The sequence below is a fragment of the Pleuronectes platessa genome, chromosome 15 (assembly GCF_947347685.1).
Source record: "Pleuronectes platessa chromosome 15, fPlePla1.1, whole genome shotgun sequence".
NCBI lineage: Eukaryota > Metazoa > Chordata > Actinopteri > Pleuronectiformes > Pleuronectidae > Pleuronectes > Pleuronectes platessa.
In genome coordinates this window covers 10,004,513-10,023,440 of record NC_070640.1, presented here as the reverse complement: position 1 = coordinate 10,023,440, position 18,928 = coordinate 10,004,513, and the positions used below count along the sequence as shown (strand labels likewise).

The window sequence follows — 18,928 nt, the reverse complement described above, 5'->3', positions numbered from 1 at the left end:
ACAGGGAAAAGAATAAAACACAGAGAAAAAGAGCTAGAAAAATTATCTGCTGAAAGAAAAACAGCTGCAGGAATTAGAGGGATGAAGTTCTACTGGTGGAGGGAGGGAGGGAGAGGGAGGGAGGAAATGATTGCAGTGCTGCTCGCTCACGAGTTCCAGAAAGAGTCATATGACTGGCAGTCACATGCTGCTGGCTCCTGTGTACACACTTCATGCTGCACTGCAGCGGACACGCACACACCCATGTACACAGTTGAGCACAAGCTCACTCTGAATCAGTGTGGCTTTATTACCAAGTGTGTTTATTAAGAAATCAGTCATGATATTGATAAGAGTGAACAGAAAATGTACATATCTGCAGATAAAACAAAATATATATATATATATATAGAGAGCAATGAAGCAAAACGATAGCCTTTCGACCTCATTTCCTGTTTTCCTTCCCTCCCCATCTCATTCTTTGTTTTTCTTTGCCATCCTCTCATTCTCCCCTCTCTCTCTATCTTTTCATTTCTCTTAACATTATCAGAAACAGTGAATTCCAGTGAGCCATTACCAGAGTCGAGCTAAACAACATGCACACGCACACGCAAACTGAGACTCACACCCTCCCCCTTCCCTTCCCACAGTCCCAAATGCATTCCTCTTCAATAGGCTGCCAAGTTAAGAAGGCACATGACACAGGCTGATTGAGCTCACAATTTAGTTTGCTGTTTACACAAGTGCCCCTGGATTATGCCTCTGTGGTCTTTTTACTTGATCAAATGATGAGTTCAATTCAGTTTATGATTTCCAAAAGTTAACTTTATAATTGGGAGATATTTTTTATTTTGGGACGGCCTACAATGTCAGAGCATCAAGGGAAGTGTACAGAATTTTTTATTTCAATGAGGTTTACTTATGTGTATAGGACACAGAAACTGGCATCTATCCTAATGATGTCATGTAAAAGAGCTGCAGCTTACTTGCACATTTTTTAAACAATAGAAGTTAATACCAACGGAAAAGCAACTTGAAAGGTTAAGAGACTGCTGGAGAATGATCAAAAGAACTTGATCAAAAGAAACAAATGTAACCTCACTAACATAGTGTGGCCTTTGTACTCCACAGACAACTGAGGCCCAGGTCAAGATGTTCGGGAAATGCTGCCAGCTCCGACCCACAGGTGGCAGCAGCAGTTCCTTGGACAGCTCCTCCTCGTGCACCTCTGAAACCAAAGACACCAAAGAGCAGGGTCTCCGCTTCCAGGTAACACACGGGCCCTGTTACCTTAACGTGCGCCTCGGGTGAACTGAAAAGTTCGGATCTCATGGACAAAGCCAGTTTATACAATTTGTTCTTTTTGTGTTAGTTTGCGAACTGGAACATCAGTTGAGTAGGCGGCACCTCATTCTGGCCGAGGACACATCTTTATATACACTGCTAAAACAAAGTGCTTAAACTTGGGACACATTCCACCTCCGAATGTTGCCCTTAGTCCGTCTTTTGTGCATTCACACCTGTGCTTAGAGATTCACCACTAATAGTAGTATCAGCCAAGACAGAAAAATGTCAACTTCTACTGCTTTTATATGGTATTTATACCTAAGCATTCACAAACGCTCAAGTTGATATACACACATAATGTTTATACATGCAAATTCCATGTGTGCATAGGAATATCCAGGTCCTGCAGGATTCACTTTGTCAGTCTGTTCACTCTGGAGTTCATCAATCTTTAAGAAGAAATATACTGTATATTGAAAGGTGACACCCGATAGCTCACCTGGTTGTTTGCCTGGTTGCTATGTGTCTTCCATTCTAAAGATCCATTCCAAATGTCTAACTCTTTTCTCTCCTCCAGGGTTCGAGGTGTTCGTCCGATGTGGTGATGTTGGGGGAAATGATGTTCGGCTCTGTTGCCATGAGTTACAAAGGCTCCACACTAAAAATCCACCAGATCAGGTAAGAAGAAGAGGGAAGCTGGCTTTTCATCTTGTAGCTGATAATGAAATAAAATGAAAACACATCCTCTGAACAAGTTTATTATGCCATTTAGTATGAAGGTCTATTGTGGAGTATCAAAGTATCCAATTCTTAATTCACATTACTGTACAAAAGTAGTAAGGACTAAACGATTCAAGAGAAAAATAGACTAATTTAGATATGAAAGGCACACAAATGTGCAAGAGCAGAAGTAGTTGGCTCACATATGCTGATGACCGTTGTCCCTGTGCTATCATCATATCAGATCACCACCTCAGCTGATGCTGAGTAAGGTCTTCACCGCCAGGACAGGAGGCAGTGTGTACGGCAGCCTCAACACGTAAGCAGAGACACACACCCAGACTCACACACACACACAAGGTCCCATGTGTTTAAATCAGACATCAATACTGTCAGTGTTTCTTACTGTCTTTGATTGACTGTAATCTGTCCTTCTGTGTGAAGTTTGTCACTTTGCTCTACTGTTGCATAGCTTTTTTTAATGTTATAATTGAAGTCACCTTTTTTGTCGAATGTTGTAATTGTATATGTGCAGTATAATAGTGTTGCTGGTACATAATAACTTTTATTCCCTTTTTTCTGTTTCATCTTGTGCAGGTTACAGGACAGCCTGGAGTTCATTGGACAGGATGGCAACACCTTAAGGCCTGATCAAAACACGGGGCCCAACAGTCTATTAGGAAACATAGGTAACAGCAACCCAGTGCTGCACCGAAGTCCTCCTCTTCCTTTTTAGATAACGTATGAAAGGAAAGTAGAGAGGAGGTGAAATGTTTTTCTTTAAAACACAGCCTAAACTCAGTTGAGTTAAAGTCTGATACACATCTGATTAATGCAAAGATCATTTTATTTTTGAAAAAATTTAATTTAATCTGATTCAGTTTCTAACATCACATCACTTTGAGAATGATTAAAAAGTACTTTTACTTTTTAAGTATAATTTACTGTAAGAGCAACGTGAATTTCACATGCGCTTTGCCGTTGGAGTGTCGTTCTACAGCTGTGAGGAGGCAGAAGATTTAGTTTTTCTTTCCTACCCTTTAACATTCTTATTTGAATACAAACCAGACTGGAAAAACTGCCATCAACTCTCTGGTACTGCTTCCCTTCATTAAGCTCTTCAGAGCTCCAGCAACCCTCAAACTGGCCGTGCAAGAACGAGTTTCTTGGCAAAACGATCCTTGACTGGTTTACAGTATGAAATGTATAAATAACAGCTTGAACTGCAAAACTATGCTTTTGTTATGCCTTTTCTCTGTCATCCTCACAGAAAAGACAAAAATGTATAATTTATCATTTCAATTTAGTGTTTGGTTACCTGTGTTTTCTGTGAGTGATAGCAGGCTTCCTGTTTGTCTGTTAAACCCGCTGACTGACCTGCTACGCGATGGGTATTATTTCATTCCAGACTAAAGATCTCCCATAACTACGTACAGTAAAGATAACAGGAGGTTGCTAGTCTTCCTCCTCACTTATTCACTAACCATGGTTCATGTTTTTTTTGTTGTCTTTCCCCCCCTCTTCCTTCTCTTCTTTTCCATGTTTTTGTTTGTGCCGCACAGGACTTTCGCAGCTCTGCAGCCCTCGCCGGGCCTTCTCTGAACAGGGCCCTCTGCGCCTCATCAAGAGCGCGTCTTTCTTTTCAGGTTGGCGCTTAAAACCGGCCACCACTTATGTGTGCTGGTTACGTGTATGTGTGTAGGCTGTAGCTGCAGTAGTAGTGGCAGTGCAGGCCAAGTTTCTCAGCGGCTGCATGGCTGAGTGGTGATTTTTGCACTAGTAGCAATAGTTGAAGCATGCGACGCAACCTCAAACTTGCAAATACCTTGGGTCAGATAATAGCTGCAGCAATTATGTTTGGTTTTTCATTTGGGTATTTGATAATAAGTTCAGGTGATGACAAATAATTAAAAAAAATGCACTTTTTGTAATATGTTTTGCTTTGAACAGCCTCTTTTTCTTTGTTTTGCTAGTGGCTGCGTCATCACACAACCTTATCAGCAATAAAGAGTTTGCAAATAAATCATTAATATCTCTGCCACTGTTATCTGACCCAGGCCTGTAGGTTTTACACACGCAGAAATGATGTGCATGGGTGCTCACTGGTGTCAGTAGCTGTAGTTTTCATAGTTCCTTTCTTCATGTGTTCTTCACTCTCATACTTAAACTATCCTTTTGTCTCTGATAGTGACCATGATACATGGGCAACTGTTCTACTCTTTAATAACGATATTCAACTTTAGTCGATTGTAATTCAAAAGTAAATGAAATAGCTCAATCGCAGACTTCTGGAGATGCATGCATTTATACGCATCCACTAAAGTTAAACATATCCGTAACACAGTTATACAGTTTGCCACAGAGAGGTTGTGGGACACTGAGGAGCTCCACCTCTCCAGCTGATGGTGAAATGTCCTGCCCAAGGGTGCCTCGGCAGTAGTTAGTTAATACTTACTACTCTATTTTCTATAAGCCAATTATATTCCAGTTGTAGCTAGAACTATTTCTAAAATGTGTACAGTAAGGTAGCCTGCATCTGTCTCTGCCAGTGACTGTGAAACAGGCTTAAATTAGAGGTACCTATTTTTTACAGAACACGATTTGCGTTTATTTTCAAACTAATAATTGAACACTTACTGCATTGCTTTTGCAAACAATATTATTTTAAACCTTGCCCACGCATCATTGCTGTAAAGAAATCGACAATTTTCCCCCAGTGATTTAAAAACAAATTGGTTTGGTGTTTTCGAGCAACAGGAAGTAGCAATGATTCAAATAGAAAAGTATTCAGTGTTTATTCCTCTCTCCCTGTCACTAGGGTGAACCCTCTGCCCTCACTGGTGAAGTGATGCTTTTATAAAAATATGCTCTTCCCCACACCTACGCACTATTCATTTTAGCACAACCATAGTTTGGCATGGCAGCTTGTTCTCTTAGTTATGTAATCTTGGTATAGCACAGTGTGCAATAGGAACACACACACGCACACACACACCAACACATATTCTAACTCTCTTGCCAAAAAAAAGTTGACATCAGTCCTTTTGACTGCACATTCAAATGCTGAATTTTTGGTTTTCACATCTCTGCTGAGACAATGGTTGCCCTTTTCCCTATTTTAGTCCAGAGAGTTTACGAGAAGGACATTTGAGAATAAGGAAACAGACTCATTGACTTCATACTATAGTGCTTGTTGTAGCAAGTTGCATTACAGCAGTTGCTGTAGAAGCTGAGCAACAGCAGATTACAACAGCAGTGGGTTTGGCATTATCTTTCTATTTGTGACACTTCCTGTGTTTTGGTCTGACTAAACAAAGGGTGCACCAAAAGCAAGAGAATCAATCAGCAACAGTAATTTCCCTGTAGAATCTCGTCCAGCATCTTTATGTGTGGAGCGTTCGTTGTGTGGACATCACATGGGAGTTGTGTGATTCATAGTCAAATAGTGTTAAAATTATTTAGAATAGGCTGTCAGGCCGTGGGAATTTAATTTTTCGTGCTACAATATATAATTAATAAGCGATCACACATGATGAAGTTGTCAGCGGCCACTTCTCTGTTTATTTCTGCTGTCAATGCTACTCTGGAGATTTTCGATCGCATACAAATTTAAATTTTGAAATCGCTGCTGGCCGTGTTTTAGTTTGAGAACTCCTGTGCCGCGGTTTAGTATTGACGGGCACTCGCTTCCTGATTGGACCTGGTTCTCATCAGTCATGACTTGACTACCAGTGATGTGTGGTAAACACTGCTTCACTTCATCAGTCCCAGAGAGAAAAAAATCCCTGCTCTTACTTTTCACCTATGCTGTTTCTCGTTCAGTGTATTTTCTGCAAGCAAGGAACCAACTCCAGCGTAGACCGTCTGATTCCTGGTTACACCGGCACGATACACGATAGCTAAGCTGCTTGTGTGGACATTGTTTTTAGTTTTAAACGCTGTTTTAAAACAAACAACGTGTTAATATGGTTGTAGTCTAAGCCACTGTATTTGTTTGTGCTTGTGGTGATAAGAGCATTCTCAGCATGTCGCGTGCTCCATTGTGCTGATCACATTGTTCTGTTTCCTTACATTTTTTTTTCTTTGTCTCCTTTTTTCCTCCCTCTCATTTCCTCCTTGTTCAATCTCCTACCTTTCCTTCACCGAACCTATTTCCCTCTCTCTCTCTCTCTCTCTCTCTCTCTCTCTCTCTCTCTCTCTCTCTCTCTCTCTCTCTCTCCTCCTCCCTTCCTCTAGGCCACAGTCACCCGATGGACATGCCTGGCCGAGGGCTGTACGACGAGAGGGACAGCGGCATCGCCCGGTCAGGTAGGTTAATTAGACTAGGAGCCAAAGCCTGGATTGACCTACACACAGCTCTCTGTCTTCCTGTCGAGCATTGAATGGGGTTTACATTTATTCCTGTGCGCCAGGAAACTATTGAACTCTTGCACTTGAGAAAGTTTGTGCTCAAACGTCACTGCTTAAGGTCACGAGTGTGGAGAGTTGCACAACACTGGTTACTTTAACCGGTAGTGACTTCCCTAATGTGGTATGCAAGAGGCAGATGCACATGCACTCAGTTTTCCATTCATTAAAAAGGACCCACAGGTGGACACTTAGTCACGACTCAGAGGGAGAAAGGTGAGGAATGAGAGAAGTGCCATCACGACTGTCAATCCTACAATTCTAAAGTAGTTAAACCAAAAATCAGAGAGAAAGAAGAGGATGCAGGGGTGAGAGACAGTGTGGGTCTGTTCACACTGTCTGTATGGGCCAGAATACCTTGTGCAATTGAGACTGAACCCTTAACCTCTGCTCTGCTCACTTTCCCCCGCTCCACAAACACCACAACTGTCACGAGTGGAATGGTGTTTTCTGCTCTATCCCAGGTCACATGCAGAGAGTTAAATATAGTGGCTTTGGAAAACCTGTTACTCTTCAACAAGCTTCTAATTCAAGCCTCGTCCTCGCATCTCCTCCCTCTCTGCGGTCGGGCTGGAGAGCTCTTTATTTATCTCTGATACACACACGTACGCACACGTCCCCCGTAACACTCCTCTCTTCCCGCCTCCCTCCTTCTCCTCTTACAACAGTCCTCTCGCTACGTCTTCAACTTGTTAGCACAGTTTTAGTTTTTTTCACACACGCGTACGCATTCACTCGCCCTCAGGACGCTATCTCTTCACACATGTACACAAGCAACACCACATTCTGTCTTAATGGTTCATGTGACCATTGGCCAGTGCCTATGGGCTGTAAATAACTCGTGTGTGTGTGTGTGTGTGTGTGTGTGTGTGTGTGTGTGTGTGTGTGTGTGTGTGTGTGTGTGTGTGTGTGTGTGTGTGTGTGTGTGTGTGTGTGTGTGTGTGTGTGTGTGTGTGTGTGTGTGTGTGTGTGTGTGTGTGTGTGTGTGTGTGTGTGTGTGTGGGGGTTGGGGGGGCTAGTGTCTGTGTGTGTGAATGTGGCTATGTGTGTGGGGGTTTTCATTACCTTGTCAGGTTGGTGTAAAGCCAGCTTGTCCAATAACTGCAGCATGTGACTCTGTGACACACTAGCTGATATTAGGTCTCATATTAAAGCTCCAGTAATCAGGTGCTACATCTTGGTTTGTGTGTGTGTGCGTGTGTCGTTCAGAATGAATAACCCTAAACACTTAACCTGTTTTTCGCATTCACTCTCTTGTTTTTATATTTAGTTCTTTCTCTTCTCCGTCTCTTTAGCTTCTCTAAGCAGCCTGTTGATCACCCCCTTCCCGTCTCCTGGCTCCTCTCTGACCAGCAGCTGTGCTTCCAGCTACCAGCGCCGATGGCTCCGCAGCCAAACCACCAGTCTGGAGAATGGTGTTTTCCCCCGATGGTGAGACAAATAAAATTTACCTAGATTAACCTACACACAAATAATAAGAAACATTGTTTATTACAGAGAGATAGCTCTTTCTGTCTTTCTTTCTTCAAAAAACCCTAACAACTAGAACGGTTATTTTAGGTATTTATTTCTTGAAAAGGGTTAGGTGATGAAATAGTTAGCTGATACATTTCCTGTCAGTCAACTTATCGATCATTAGATTCAACTCTAACCCACACACACAAACTCACATTATGATCTTCTTAGCACCTTTCCAAACACTCTCAGAGACTCTACACAAACATTAATCAGCTTCATCAGGTATTTGTAGTTTGTTCTCTTAGGACCTCCTCAGAATCTAGCAAGCAGCTGGGAAAGTGACATACACTGCTGTTATGTGCCTATAACGGGTCAGACACACACACACACACACGCACACACACAACTTTGCACAGTATACTGTGTTGGCCTGTCACTATAAAGGCTTTAGAGTGCTTTAATCTTTCAGGCTCTCCAGTTCAGCAGCACCAGAGGATCTTGTTTACCAGCTGAAGCAGTAAAAAAAGTCGAGGATTAAGAGTCTCCTAATATGTTTTCACTTCTTAACACACCTCAAAGTATTTTTCTTTTCAACGATAAAATCTGTTAAAATTATGGATAGAATTTGGGCTATTAACTTGTTTTGATTAACAGTATTTCCCTGCAATAAAAAATCCACACTCAGAAAAGGAGATCCTAAACAGTATTCTTAAGATTTGTTATGTGAGACAATCTGGGAGCATAGATATAACTTGGTATGAAATAGACTTGTGCTAGAAAAACTGTCTTTGAATCAGGTTTCTATGTTTAGTCAATACATTTAAGTTACCCACATGTTACCCTCCAGAATCTGTCTTGTCAGAACCCTATTGGTCTCTGCTCTGTAATTATCCCCCTGTCCTGGACAGGTCGGTGGAGGAGAGCTTCAACATGTCTGATGAAAGCGGGGGGCCGAGCCTCGGCGTAGCCAGGAAGAAGAAGATCGCCATCGGAGTCATCTTTACGCTGTCCCCCAATACCGAGGAGAACAACCGCTTCCAGGATTTCTTCTTCTCCCACTTCCCTCTGTTTGAAAGCCACATGAACAAACTGAAGAGCGCAATCGAACAGGTGAGTTAAAGTCTGGAACTGCAATTATTAGAGCGGAATTTCTTCCTGATTTCCCCTTTGTGTTTTATTTTCCTGATGTCGTTATTCATTTAAATTACAAAATCATTGACTCAATGGGTCAGATGTTTGTGTAAATAAACCCGTCAAAGAAACCTGCTTAGCAGGGAGATATGAATAGTAGCCAAATGTCAACTTTACACCCTGTCCTTCCCTTTGTAATGAGCTGTCACATTGACTCGTCAATGGTCATACCACATATATCTGTGGTTCTGAACACTGATGCCTGTTGTTGGCACTGTCAGAGCTTTTTTGTGTCCCCCCCCCTCCTTGTCATCCTCTTTGACAAATGACTTGCTCCACCTTTCCTGCAACTTTGTTTGTGGGCTTCAGTGCCAAATAGCTCAAAGCGTGTGTGTGCTATGTCACTCTCAAGGCCATGAAGATGAGTCGCCGGTCAGCTGATGCCAGTCAGAGGGCCTTGGCTTACAGCCGCATGATGGAGGGACTCAACGAATTCAGGTTGGGCAACAATTCTTTTTGACTCATTGTGAATCAGACAATAACATTAATTAAGTAATCTTTTCACCATACATCACAGTAAACTTTGGAGCATTTTTATGTGAAACGAGATATCCTCCACATTAAACACAAGGATTTTGATATGGGCCAAAAACACACTCCCTCATGGTTTATTGAAGGTAGGAGCTTCACTGCAAGTTTATTAATAAAATCTGAAGGGCAGTTCACCAGAGCAAACATCTAAGTTCCATTCAGTTTCTGTTGACTGGAACCAAACACTCTAACAACATGCATAGCAATGTCTCCACATTACTGAGCGACTGGAAAATACGTGACATTTAACATCTATTCCCAGGAAACAGACGCTACATTTAAAAGACGTGTTCGGTGTATCTCTGCTCCATGTAACCTGACACAAGAGCATGCTGTGCAACGTGCATCATTCATTGTGTCTATCAGTCGTCACTGCACAGAGTGCGACACGGGTAAACTGCGTGGTGGACAGGATTTAGTTTCTTGAGAGCGAAGGAGAGATAAGATGCTGGAAAGGCTGGTGTGATAAAACAAACTGGCAGGTAAAGGGCCTGTATCAGATTGCCCTGTCCATCAGGAGCAACATTTTAGGTTGACGTATCTCCAAAAAACACATATATTGTTTTATTCAAAAATCTGAATCAAATGGTTCTTCTCAGCTTTTTGTTGCTGATATCATCAAAGGAGATGACAAGAACTTTTAGAAAAGTTGTCATGACAGTCAAAAGCAGTTGGTGTATCAAGGTGAATCTATGAGACGTGAAGGAAACAGGCGAGGAGATTCTGCTCCAGTTACTGATGCAGTGGGCTGAGGTGTGGCAGTCATTAATAATTACTGAGTATGTGTTTATTTTTATGTATGGTGTATATTTAAGGTACAAGTCATTAAGTTTGAAAAAATTATTATTACGATGCACATTGAGCGAAGTAAGAGAAGTAGAAATATAGAGAGAAGAGGAACATTCTGTTCCCCACCTGTCTTGAGCAAACCACTTGTGTTGCATTGTAACTGCAGAGCATGCTGGGAGGTCTTGCTTCAGGGCCCTGGTTGTCTTAAGGGAAGCTTATTGATCAGTGTTTTAGAAACGACCTAAACTCAACTCTGCAAAATGCTACTTTTAGAGGATGCTTTATTTAGGCTGTTTAGAAACACAAGTTCTCAGAATGATATGCGATGACATGGAAAAATTATATCATAAATTTGAACTGATGAGGTTGCAGAATAGCGTGCATGCATGTGTGAGCCATGCTTGTCACTACAAACTTTTTTAATGTGTGTGTGCATACATGCCTGTCTCCACCACTACTTTCCCTTGTCAATCATCCGCTGGTAGGCAGTTTCCCATCTGACGTCCCCTCATTGCTGCAGTCATATGCCTGTTGGCAGCCGGCCACAGAAACCCAAGCCTCCTACGTGTCAACCCTATCTAACTCGGGCAGCGGCCACAAGCACCAGAATAGTAAATAATATATGACTGCCAGCATGAAGAAGACTATTGCACGGGACAAACAAAATACAAATCTCACCTTCAGATGGCAGCTAAATATAAGCGTAGCCACCTTTGCCATTAAGAGGTATTGACATCATGGAACATTGCTGAAGGAAACTGGAACAAATGTCTTTCGCTTAATGCTTTGACGTAGTTGGAGGGCAAGGAAACACGCACGCATGCATGCTGCCAAAGATAAGTTGCACAGTTAGCAGGGGCATGTATACATAAAAAGTCACACCAGCCTGTACGGTATGTTAGGGTACAGGCAGTTGTCCTGAGCCAAGTGGAACACTCAACACACCTGGGTTCAGTAGATCCCATTTACCATAAATACATAAAAAGGTGCAATCTGGAGGGTAAGAATGCACCAAATGGCAGCCATTAGAAACGGTGCCGCTCTGCAGCCGGGTAATTACTTCTGAGTTTCGAATGCAGTTTTCCTACCCAACATTGTATTTAAGGTTATCCCTTAAAATGAGCAAGACTCAAAAGCATCTTAAAATTAAGTGTATTGTATATTTTAAGTTTTATACTATACATTGAAATTGTGACAAAGAGGTTGTAAAACACATGTATTGACTAATTGACTTGCTAGAATGTGTTTATATATCAACTCAACTGCAAACAAATTGAGACTGGGTCCGGGATCTTTCAGTGACCATACCGGTGCCATGTGTACATTAGCCACTGAAAACACAGCCTACTGCTGAAAGCCCTGGATGAGGTCAGAAATTCTTGGATTGGTGCCCTCCATCGTGAGGTAATGATACACAAGCAAGCTCTTAAAAGTTCAGCTGCTGCAAAGAAGCCGAGGGCAGATCTCTCTCTCATGTCAGGCTGGCTCCTTCTCACACATCTATCCACTGGGGGCTTTTTCAATAGATGAATCCACAGCAGACACAGTGGGTCAAGTGGGGCTTAAAAAGGCCACGGATAAGTCGACCTGTTTGTAACACAGGAATGAATAAAGTATTATTAGGGGGTTTGTCTGCTGACAATGATATGTAAAGAGGTTAGGAGGCGTGTTCTATGTGTGTTGAGTTCCAAATGACATTAACTCCATGCTGTTGTGTTTTATGTGTTTGCACAAGATCGCAGTTGTTTATGTTGTGTTTACAAGGAATTAAGGGTTAACAGGTAGTACGCCACATCCTCGTTTAGCATTTTTGAAGACAGAGTCCAGCAGCTGCCGTCCATATTACAGCTCTGACTAAGAAACGCCTGATTCTTGACATTCCTCAGGCTGCAGAGATTCCCCCCTGCCCCTGTGTCAAAGCCTGGCCCCTGGCCGAGACATGCTCACCAACACACCCCACGTTCCATGGAAACTCCACTCCTTCTCAATGAACAAATGCCCAAGCCGAGCCACATACAGATAGTTACACTCAAACACACACTTGCAGCACAGAGCCAGCGCAGAGGTTGTGTGTGAGCGTGCACAAGTTTGACGGAGTCTTACACACACGCACACACACCCAGGGTCTCCCATGGCCTCAGTGCAGACAGCAACGCTCTGTGAACTGAGATCTCTTTTGTTTACCCCCGAGAGACAATAACGTGTCTGTTCCATCTCTGTCTGTTTTCTCTCTCTTCCCCTCCTTCCCTCTCGTTCGCTCTCCTCACGCCCTCTCCGTCTTTCATCCCTCCCTCCCTCGCTGTACCTCGTCTCCAGGATGACCATCTGCGACCTATACACCATGCCTCGGGTGGCTGAGCCTGTCTGGTTGACCATGATGTCTGGGGCATCGGAGAAGAACCAGCTCTGCAGTCAGTTCATGAGGGAGCTCTCCCTGCTGATGGAGCAGGCCTCCAAGAACCAGTTGAGTGTCCACTTGTTCTCACACCTAGTTTGAACTTCTGAATGTCACACCACTTTAAGAGGTTTTGTCTCAGACTAGGAAGGAAATTAGATGAAAATGCATGTTCCAACATGTCTGTCATATTGCATACTAGTTGTCAGCAGTTGCATTGACACAACAAACCCAGAACTCTAGGAAATTAGATATTGTGATCTTCTGAAAGACAAAATCCAGAAAGAAATTGGGCAGGAACCATGCAAGGTCACAGATATAAAGAGGGAAAGACATGCTCATTAGCATTCAGACATAAAGAAATGTTACATATGCAGAGTCTTTCCACTTCTTTTGTTGGCTTGTACTTCCTGAACAAGCTCATGAACAGAGAGACACATGTAGACTCTCACAGACTATTCATTTTCTCTCTCACATACACCAGTTAAAAACACACTATCTCTCACACACGCACATACACACACACTGTGAATGCTTCCCCCTCTTTGCGTTTACTTGTCTCTCTCAGAGGGAGCTGTGAATGAGAAGATCCCTGCCAGTCTCTACACTCTCATTGTTGCTGTTACAAAACCATTTCAAACCACCGCTGCAAATATTTGAATTGGTAGCGAGGCATTTATTGAACATGGCAGCAATATTGAGTGCATCTGATATAAGTAGCATTCATTACACTGAACTGAATTGTTGCATCAAGACTATCTTAAAGGAACGCAGTAGTTACCAACATTTTAATGTTGTGGTTTCTTAAACTTTCACACATTAAACAGATACTATAGCAGTGTTGACAAGTCTGTATCACCAATTACTCTGACATTTATGTCCATGACAGGTTCCCAGAACCAAATGTTATGTCTTCAACTTTTTAAGAACACTTAGCACTTAACACTTCATTTTTTTCATTTTTAATTCGTTCAGTCCTCATTCATACAACATGGTCCAGAGCAGTTTCTTTTCTTATGTATAAAAAACAATTAAATCAAAGGCAACAACTCAATGCTGGCAAATCAAAGATATGGATATGGAAAAAAAAAAGTGTCCTAAATGGCATTGAATAAAATATTAACCCATGAGATTTAAACCTTAGATTTACAATTTCAAGTCAGTTTGGTATCTGACAAAGGTTTCAAGTGATCCACCTGCAAAGTTTATCAACAAGGAAAAACACACATAAGCTAGAAATGTTCATATTCAAGTCGTTGCACCCAGAGAACGTTTGGTTATGTTCTTGATAAATGCCTCAAATCAATGACCATGACAGTGGTGTTTGTGTTTCTGGCACTAGCAACAAATGGTTGTTTTAGTGCAATTTTTTTTTATTTAACATACATGATCGAAGGAGGCTTAGCTTGAGAGTCTGGAAAGTGAAAAATGACCAACACAACATTTGTTCTACAAAGACTAAGAAGAAATCATAACTTTAGCTACACTTTTTGGAAAAGAAAAGAAATAACATTATCATTATTCAAAACATCTCATTTAAAACATATTGGCTGAATGTGAATCTCTACAGACCTACTCCCATTCTCGTTGTGTTGACCAATAATAAAATTGTGTCTCCCAGGCAACAAGTGGTGTTTGTCTGTCAGCATCACTTCTTAGCTGAAGTCATAGTTTCTTCCACCATCGGTCATGATGATTAACACGTAACTAAGCTGCCGGCTCTCAGGGAGCTGCTGATGTACTCAGTTGCACTCTGTCTTTTCTGAGGCATCCCATCTGTATTCCCATGACCAATGGTTTTGATTTCGGCAGCAGCCACAACTGTGTCCTTGGAACTGTTTGAACTTGAGTGCCACGATGGTGTTGAGTCATGAGACAGGAAGGGAAGTAGACACTTGTGGTCAGCATAGAGAAGTGAGCACACGTCTTTGTACTTGTGTGTTGCTATGTGGTGTCCAGTCTGACATCTGACCTAATGAAACAAAGTCACGGGGTGAAACTGAGAAGCCAGCTCATCTGATTGATTGCATCCACCCAGAAACTACATTTCAGGACTCTTGGAGTTTTGCTGACCAGCTTGTGTTTGACGTTCCAGATTCCTCCCCGCCTTATTGACGTCCATCCTGACTAATCATCTGGCCTGGGTTCCCACCGTCATGCCCAATGGGCAGCCTCCAATCAAGATCTTCCTCGAGAAACACTCCTCCCAGAGCGTGGACATGCTCGGAAAGACACACCCCTACAACCCACTCTGGGCACAGCTAGGTGAGAGTCTAACACACACACACAATAACACACACAAGCAGAGTGAGATGACTGAGCCTTTGTTTTCTGTCAAAGCTGCAGGCTGGAGGGGAGGTAGAATATAACACCTGTTTTGGAACGTCTTGGCTCAAGATTGAACAGATTCTAACCTGCCATCATAAATTCTGTTAATCATTACAGCATGAAGACGAGTTAGGACTGGACTATCATCTCCTCATGCCACTCTATTAAGTTATCATTTTGTTTCACTCATGATGGGTGTAATTCAGTTCCTGTAGACTGCAGTTTAAATCCACTATGAAGTAGCTTTATGGTTCACACTTTAACATGTCACAACAGTTTAAAAATTGGATTTCAATTTAATATTTTTTTTTCCTGTCTATGATTATAAAATTACTTTGTTAATAAGAAGTGGAAACATGTAGTTTTGCACTGAAGCAGGTTCCATTTGGGAAAATCTATGGTTATATTTTCAGCAAGTGCGGTGATGATATGAAAACTACTGCAGTTGATTTTTCGGGTTAGGTGTAACAGAGTTTGTTGAGGAGTCCAGGCTTTGACCTCAAATGACATGGCAAAGTATTAAGAAAGTGGTATGATGCTGACACCTAGTGTTTAAAGCAAGGAATTGCAGAACTTGATTGGTCAAATTATTAAACAAACAGAGGTTAAGAAGAGGCAGAAAAATGTCCTGGCAAGAACATTTTTAAAAGGCAATTTGTGTATTTTATACTGTTCACTGTTTAAATATAGCTTTATCAGTCCAGGAAGGAATACATGTACAATTTGCATACTTTTTCCACTTGTCATATCTTTATGTGCAAAGTAGATCATCTTCATTCTCATGCAATAGAGATACCAAACACGCATAACTTAAGAAACAAACATATTATATCTTAGATTTATATCCTGATTTTGTAGATAATAACCAAACTTTTGGACTTTTTTTAAGGGCTAAAAGCATCTGAAGACCTGATCAGTTATGCTCATGATTCCTTTTTCTTTCTGTCACTGTGTGTAGGGGACCTGTACGGGGCCATTGGGTCACCAGTACGCCTGTCAAGGACAGTGGTGGTTGGCCGACGACAGGATCTGGTCCAGAGACTCCTCTATGTCCTCACATACTTCATCCGCTGCTCTGAGCTGCTGGAGACGCACATGCTGGACAGTGCTGAGGATGAGGCCATCGTCATGCCTGGTTCCCTCATCACCACCTCCCTAAGGAAAGGAGAGGTGGAGGAGTCAGACTATGTCCTTGTTACTGTCCATAAACCCAGCGGGGACTACTTGTCCCAAGGGGCCACTGGCAATCAGAGTGAGACCGAGGACAGTAGCTACCCCTCAGACAACAGCCTCCAGAGCAGCACATACACAGACGCTGAGGTGGGGCATGGTACAGAGGATGAACCCAAGGAGGATGACGAGGATGAGGAAGACGAGGAGGACAGCAGTGAGAGTCAAGGGTCCAGGAGCAGTGTGCTTCAGACGGGACACAGTCAGGACACGATCCCTGTTATCAGGACTACAGAGGCAGCTGAGCCTGGGAAGCTGCACAGGGAGTCTAGCAACCCACTGGGCATGGAGGCCCGACTGGAGACGGTGCTGTGCGTTGGCTCGGCTTCACCCAGGGAGCAGGTCTGTGTGCTGGAAACAGAGACCAAGGGCGAACTTACTGTCCCCTCCATACCCTCAACCTGTGTATCATGTCCGTCCCCAACTCCCAGCACAGAGTGTAAGAACTCTGGGACAGGGGCTGGGATGGATGCAGACACGGGGGACCCTGTCACCAAAGTGCTGACTCCTCGGCCTTTGGGAATCCCACTAGAAAAGAAGCCCCCCGATAAGAACGTCTCTCCCACGGTGCCAGTACCAGTGATACCCGGAAACATCAAGACAAGGCCAATGGCTTTGACTCTAACAGAAGAGGAGCCAGCGACGAAAGTCACTTTCCTCATCGGTGACTCCATGTCCCCTGAGTCGGACACAGAGAGCCGCAGAAGGAAGGTGGAGGATGAGTTTAAAAAGCACAAGAAACACCTCAAGGACAAACAGCTGCTTCACCAGCAGCAGCTCATGCATCAGCAATTACAGCATCATCATCATCATCAAGCGCAACATTATCAACAGCTGCAGCTGCAGAGAGGAACAGATTCAAAGACCAGCAGTACCAGTGCATCAGAGGACCAAACCAAACAGACCAAGGCAGCTCCTGCCCTGCAGCGGGTGTCTAGTAAGATGCCCCAGTGGACCTCAGCATGTATGGAGGATTTTGATGAGTATTCGGACAACCCTGTGGAGACGAGGACAACAGACGATGTGTCTAAACGACAGCAGGCCAGCACCACGGACAGCATGCACAAAGACTTGCTGGACCCCTCGGGAGTCCGTCCGCCTGGTGACTTGGGAGTTCAGACTTTTCAGAGTGGAGGAGGAACTCAGGATTTGGGTCTCTGTTTAATTTCGGACGGGGAAGAGGTGGGGTCCAGCAGGAAAGGAGACACTTTGTTGGATGTCCAGAGGAGGTGCAGATGTGGTTCCACAGACTCCTCCGACAACTGCTGCTGTAGGGGCTGTTCTGCTGAGCAGGACAAGGGTCTCTTGTTGTCAGTCCCTGTCCCGCAGGATAGAAACAGCAGCAGCAAAGAGGACCAAAAACATAAGGTGGTCCCTATCAACGACTGGGAGATACCGCGCAACGAGAGCTCAGACAGCGCGCTGGGGGACAGTGAGAGTGAGGAGACGGAGGACTGGCAGGAGGAAGTGCGGGTGCCCTTCCCTGGGTAAGTACCGGAGCTGCACTGGTGTGAACCTTGAATATGCCTCGACTGTTAATGGTCAATGTGTCATATGGAGGATGTAGCCAGGAAATGGAATCATGATCTCATCATATCTTATTTGCATTCTGTCTCATGCCAGCCGCTAACATCCATTTATCTGTTTGCACATCAGCTCAGTCAGACATGACACACACTTTGTGCTAGTAGCTGTCAACGAAAACTCTATTTAATGTCCACTTCAGCTGATGCGTTCACACAGACGGCTCCTCTGGGTTATGACTTGAGAAGTTGTAGTACATGTGTGAAGGAAGCTTTTGTCTCTCGTCGTGCACAGCCTCAGTCTGGGTAACAAACTGCTGCTCAGTATATCTGCCACTCACTGAACAGGGTAGATATAAAGAGAGTTGTCACTAAATGGCTCCAGGAATATAAACTATTAGTGTAATTTCAGTCAAAAAAAGAAACACCTCCTGTCATATGTTTGATTTCCAGGTCAAAGTTGGTGGAGAACTTCTCAAAGCCAAGCATCGCCAATTTTGGCAGGTCTCTGTTCGGGGGCTACTGCCCCACCTACGTGCCAGACTTTGTACTGCATGGGCTGCCCAGTGACGAGAAGCTGCGGCAGTGCCTCACGGCTGAATTAACCCATGCTGTTCAGGTAAGGGACATGAGTATTTTATTGCTGGAGAATACATTCCCCTGTTAGAGCCATGAAGACTTTGAGTTTGATTCAACTGTTATTAAAGTTGTTACTGTTCCATCACAAGTGAATTAGGTAACAGAGTTTTGTAAAACGATAGGACATTTGACAATTATTATTATTCATGTTTGATGTGTATGCACATTTGCACTTTATTATTAGGTTCTGTATTATACGTATAATGAAGTAAACTACTGCTGTCATCTTTTGTAGCATCCAGTATTGGATGAGCCCATAGCGGAGGCTGTCTGCATTATAGCAGACACAGACAAGTGGACGGTGCAGGTGGCGAGCAGTCAGAGACGAGCAACAGACGTCAACAAGCTGGGGAAGGAGGTCCTGGTGTCCAGTCTGGTTTCCAGCTTATTGCAGTCCACCCACCAGCTCTACAAACTCAACGTCTCACCCAACTTTGTATGTAACATCCCT

At 43.3% G+C, this 18,928-nt stretch overlaps 1 protein-coding gene across 5 annotated transcripts in view; it reads left to right on the top strand.

Annotated features, from left to right (window-relative positions):
• Positions 1-18,928, top strand: part of fnip1 (folliculin interacting protein 1) — a 36,110-nt gene that overhangs the window by 13,649 nt on the left and 3,533 nt on the right. For 4 of the 5 annotated variants that reach the window (XM_053442016.1, XM_053442020.1, XM_053442019.1 and 1 more), the window contains 14 exons: positions 1,111-1,248; positions 1,844-1,944; positions 2,231-2,305; positions 2,584-2,675; positions 3,549-3,632; positions 6,223-6,294; positions 7,689-7,824; positions 8,760-8,961; positions 9,395-9,480; positions 12,679-12,825; positions 14,853-15,022; positions 16,044-17,802; positions 18,292-18,457; positions 18,713-18,913. In XM_053442016.1, the coding sequence (XP_053297991.1) occupies positions 1,111-1,248; positions 1,844-1,944; positions 2,231-2,305; positions 2,584-2,675; positions 3,549-3,632; positions 6,223-6,294; positions 7,689-7,824; positions 8,760-8,961; positions 9,395-9,480; positions 12,679-12,825; positions 14,853-15,022; positions 16,044-17,802; positions 18,292-18,457; positions 18,713-18,913 (3,429 nt within the window). The remainder of the gene's footprint in view (positions 1-1,110; positions 1,249-1,843; positions 1,945-2,230; positions 2,306-2,583; positions 2,676-3,548; positions 3,633-6,222; positions 6,295-7,688; positions 7,825-8,759; positions 8,962-9,394; positions 9,481-12,678; positions 12,826-14,852; positions 15,023-16,043; positions 17,803-18,291; positions 18,458-18,712; positions 18,914-18,928) is intronic. The other variant, XM_053442018.1, reaches the window with a different exon arrangement.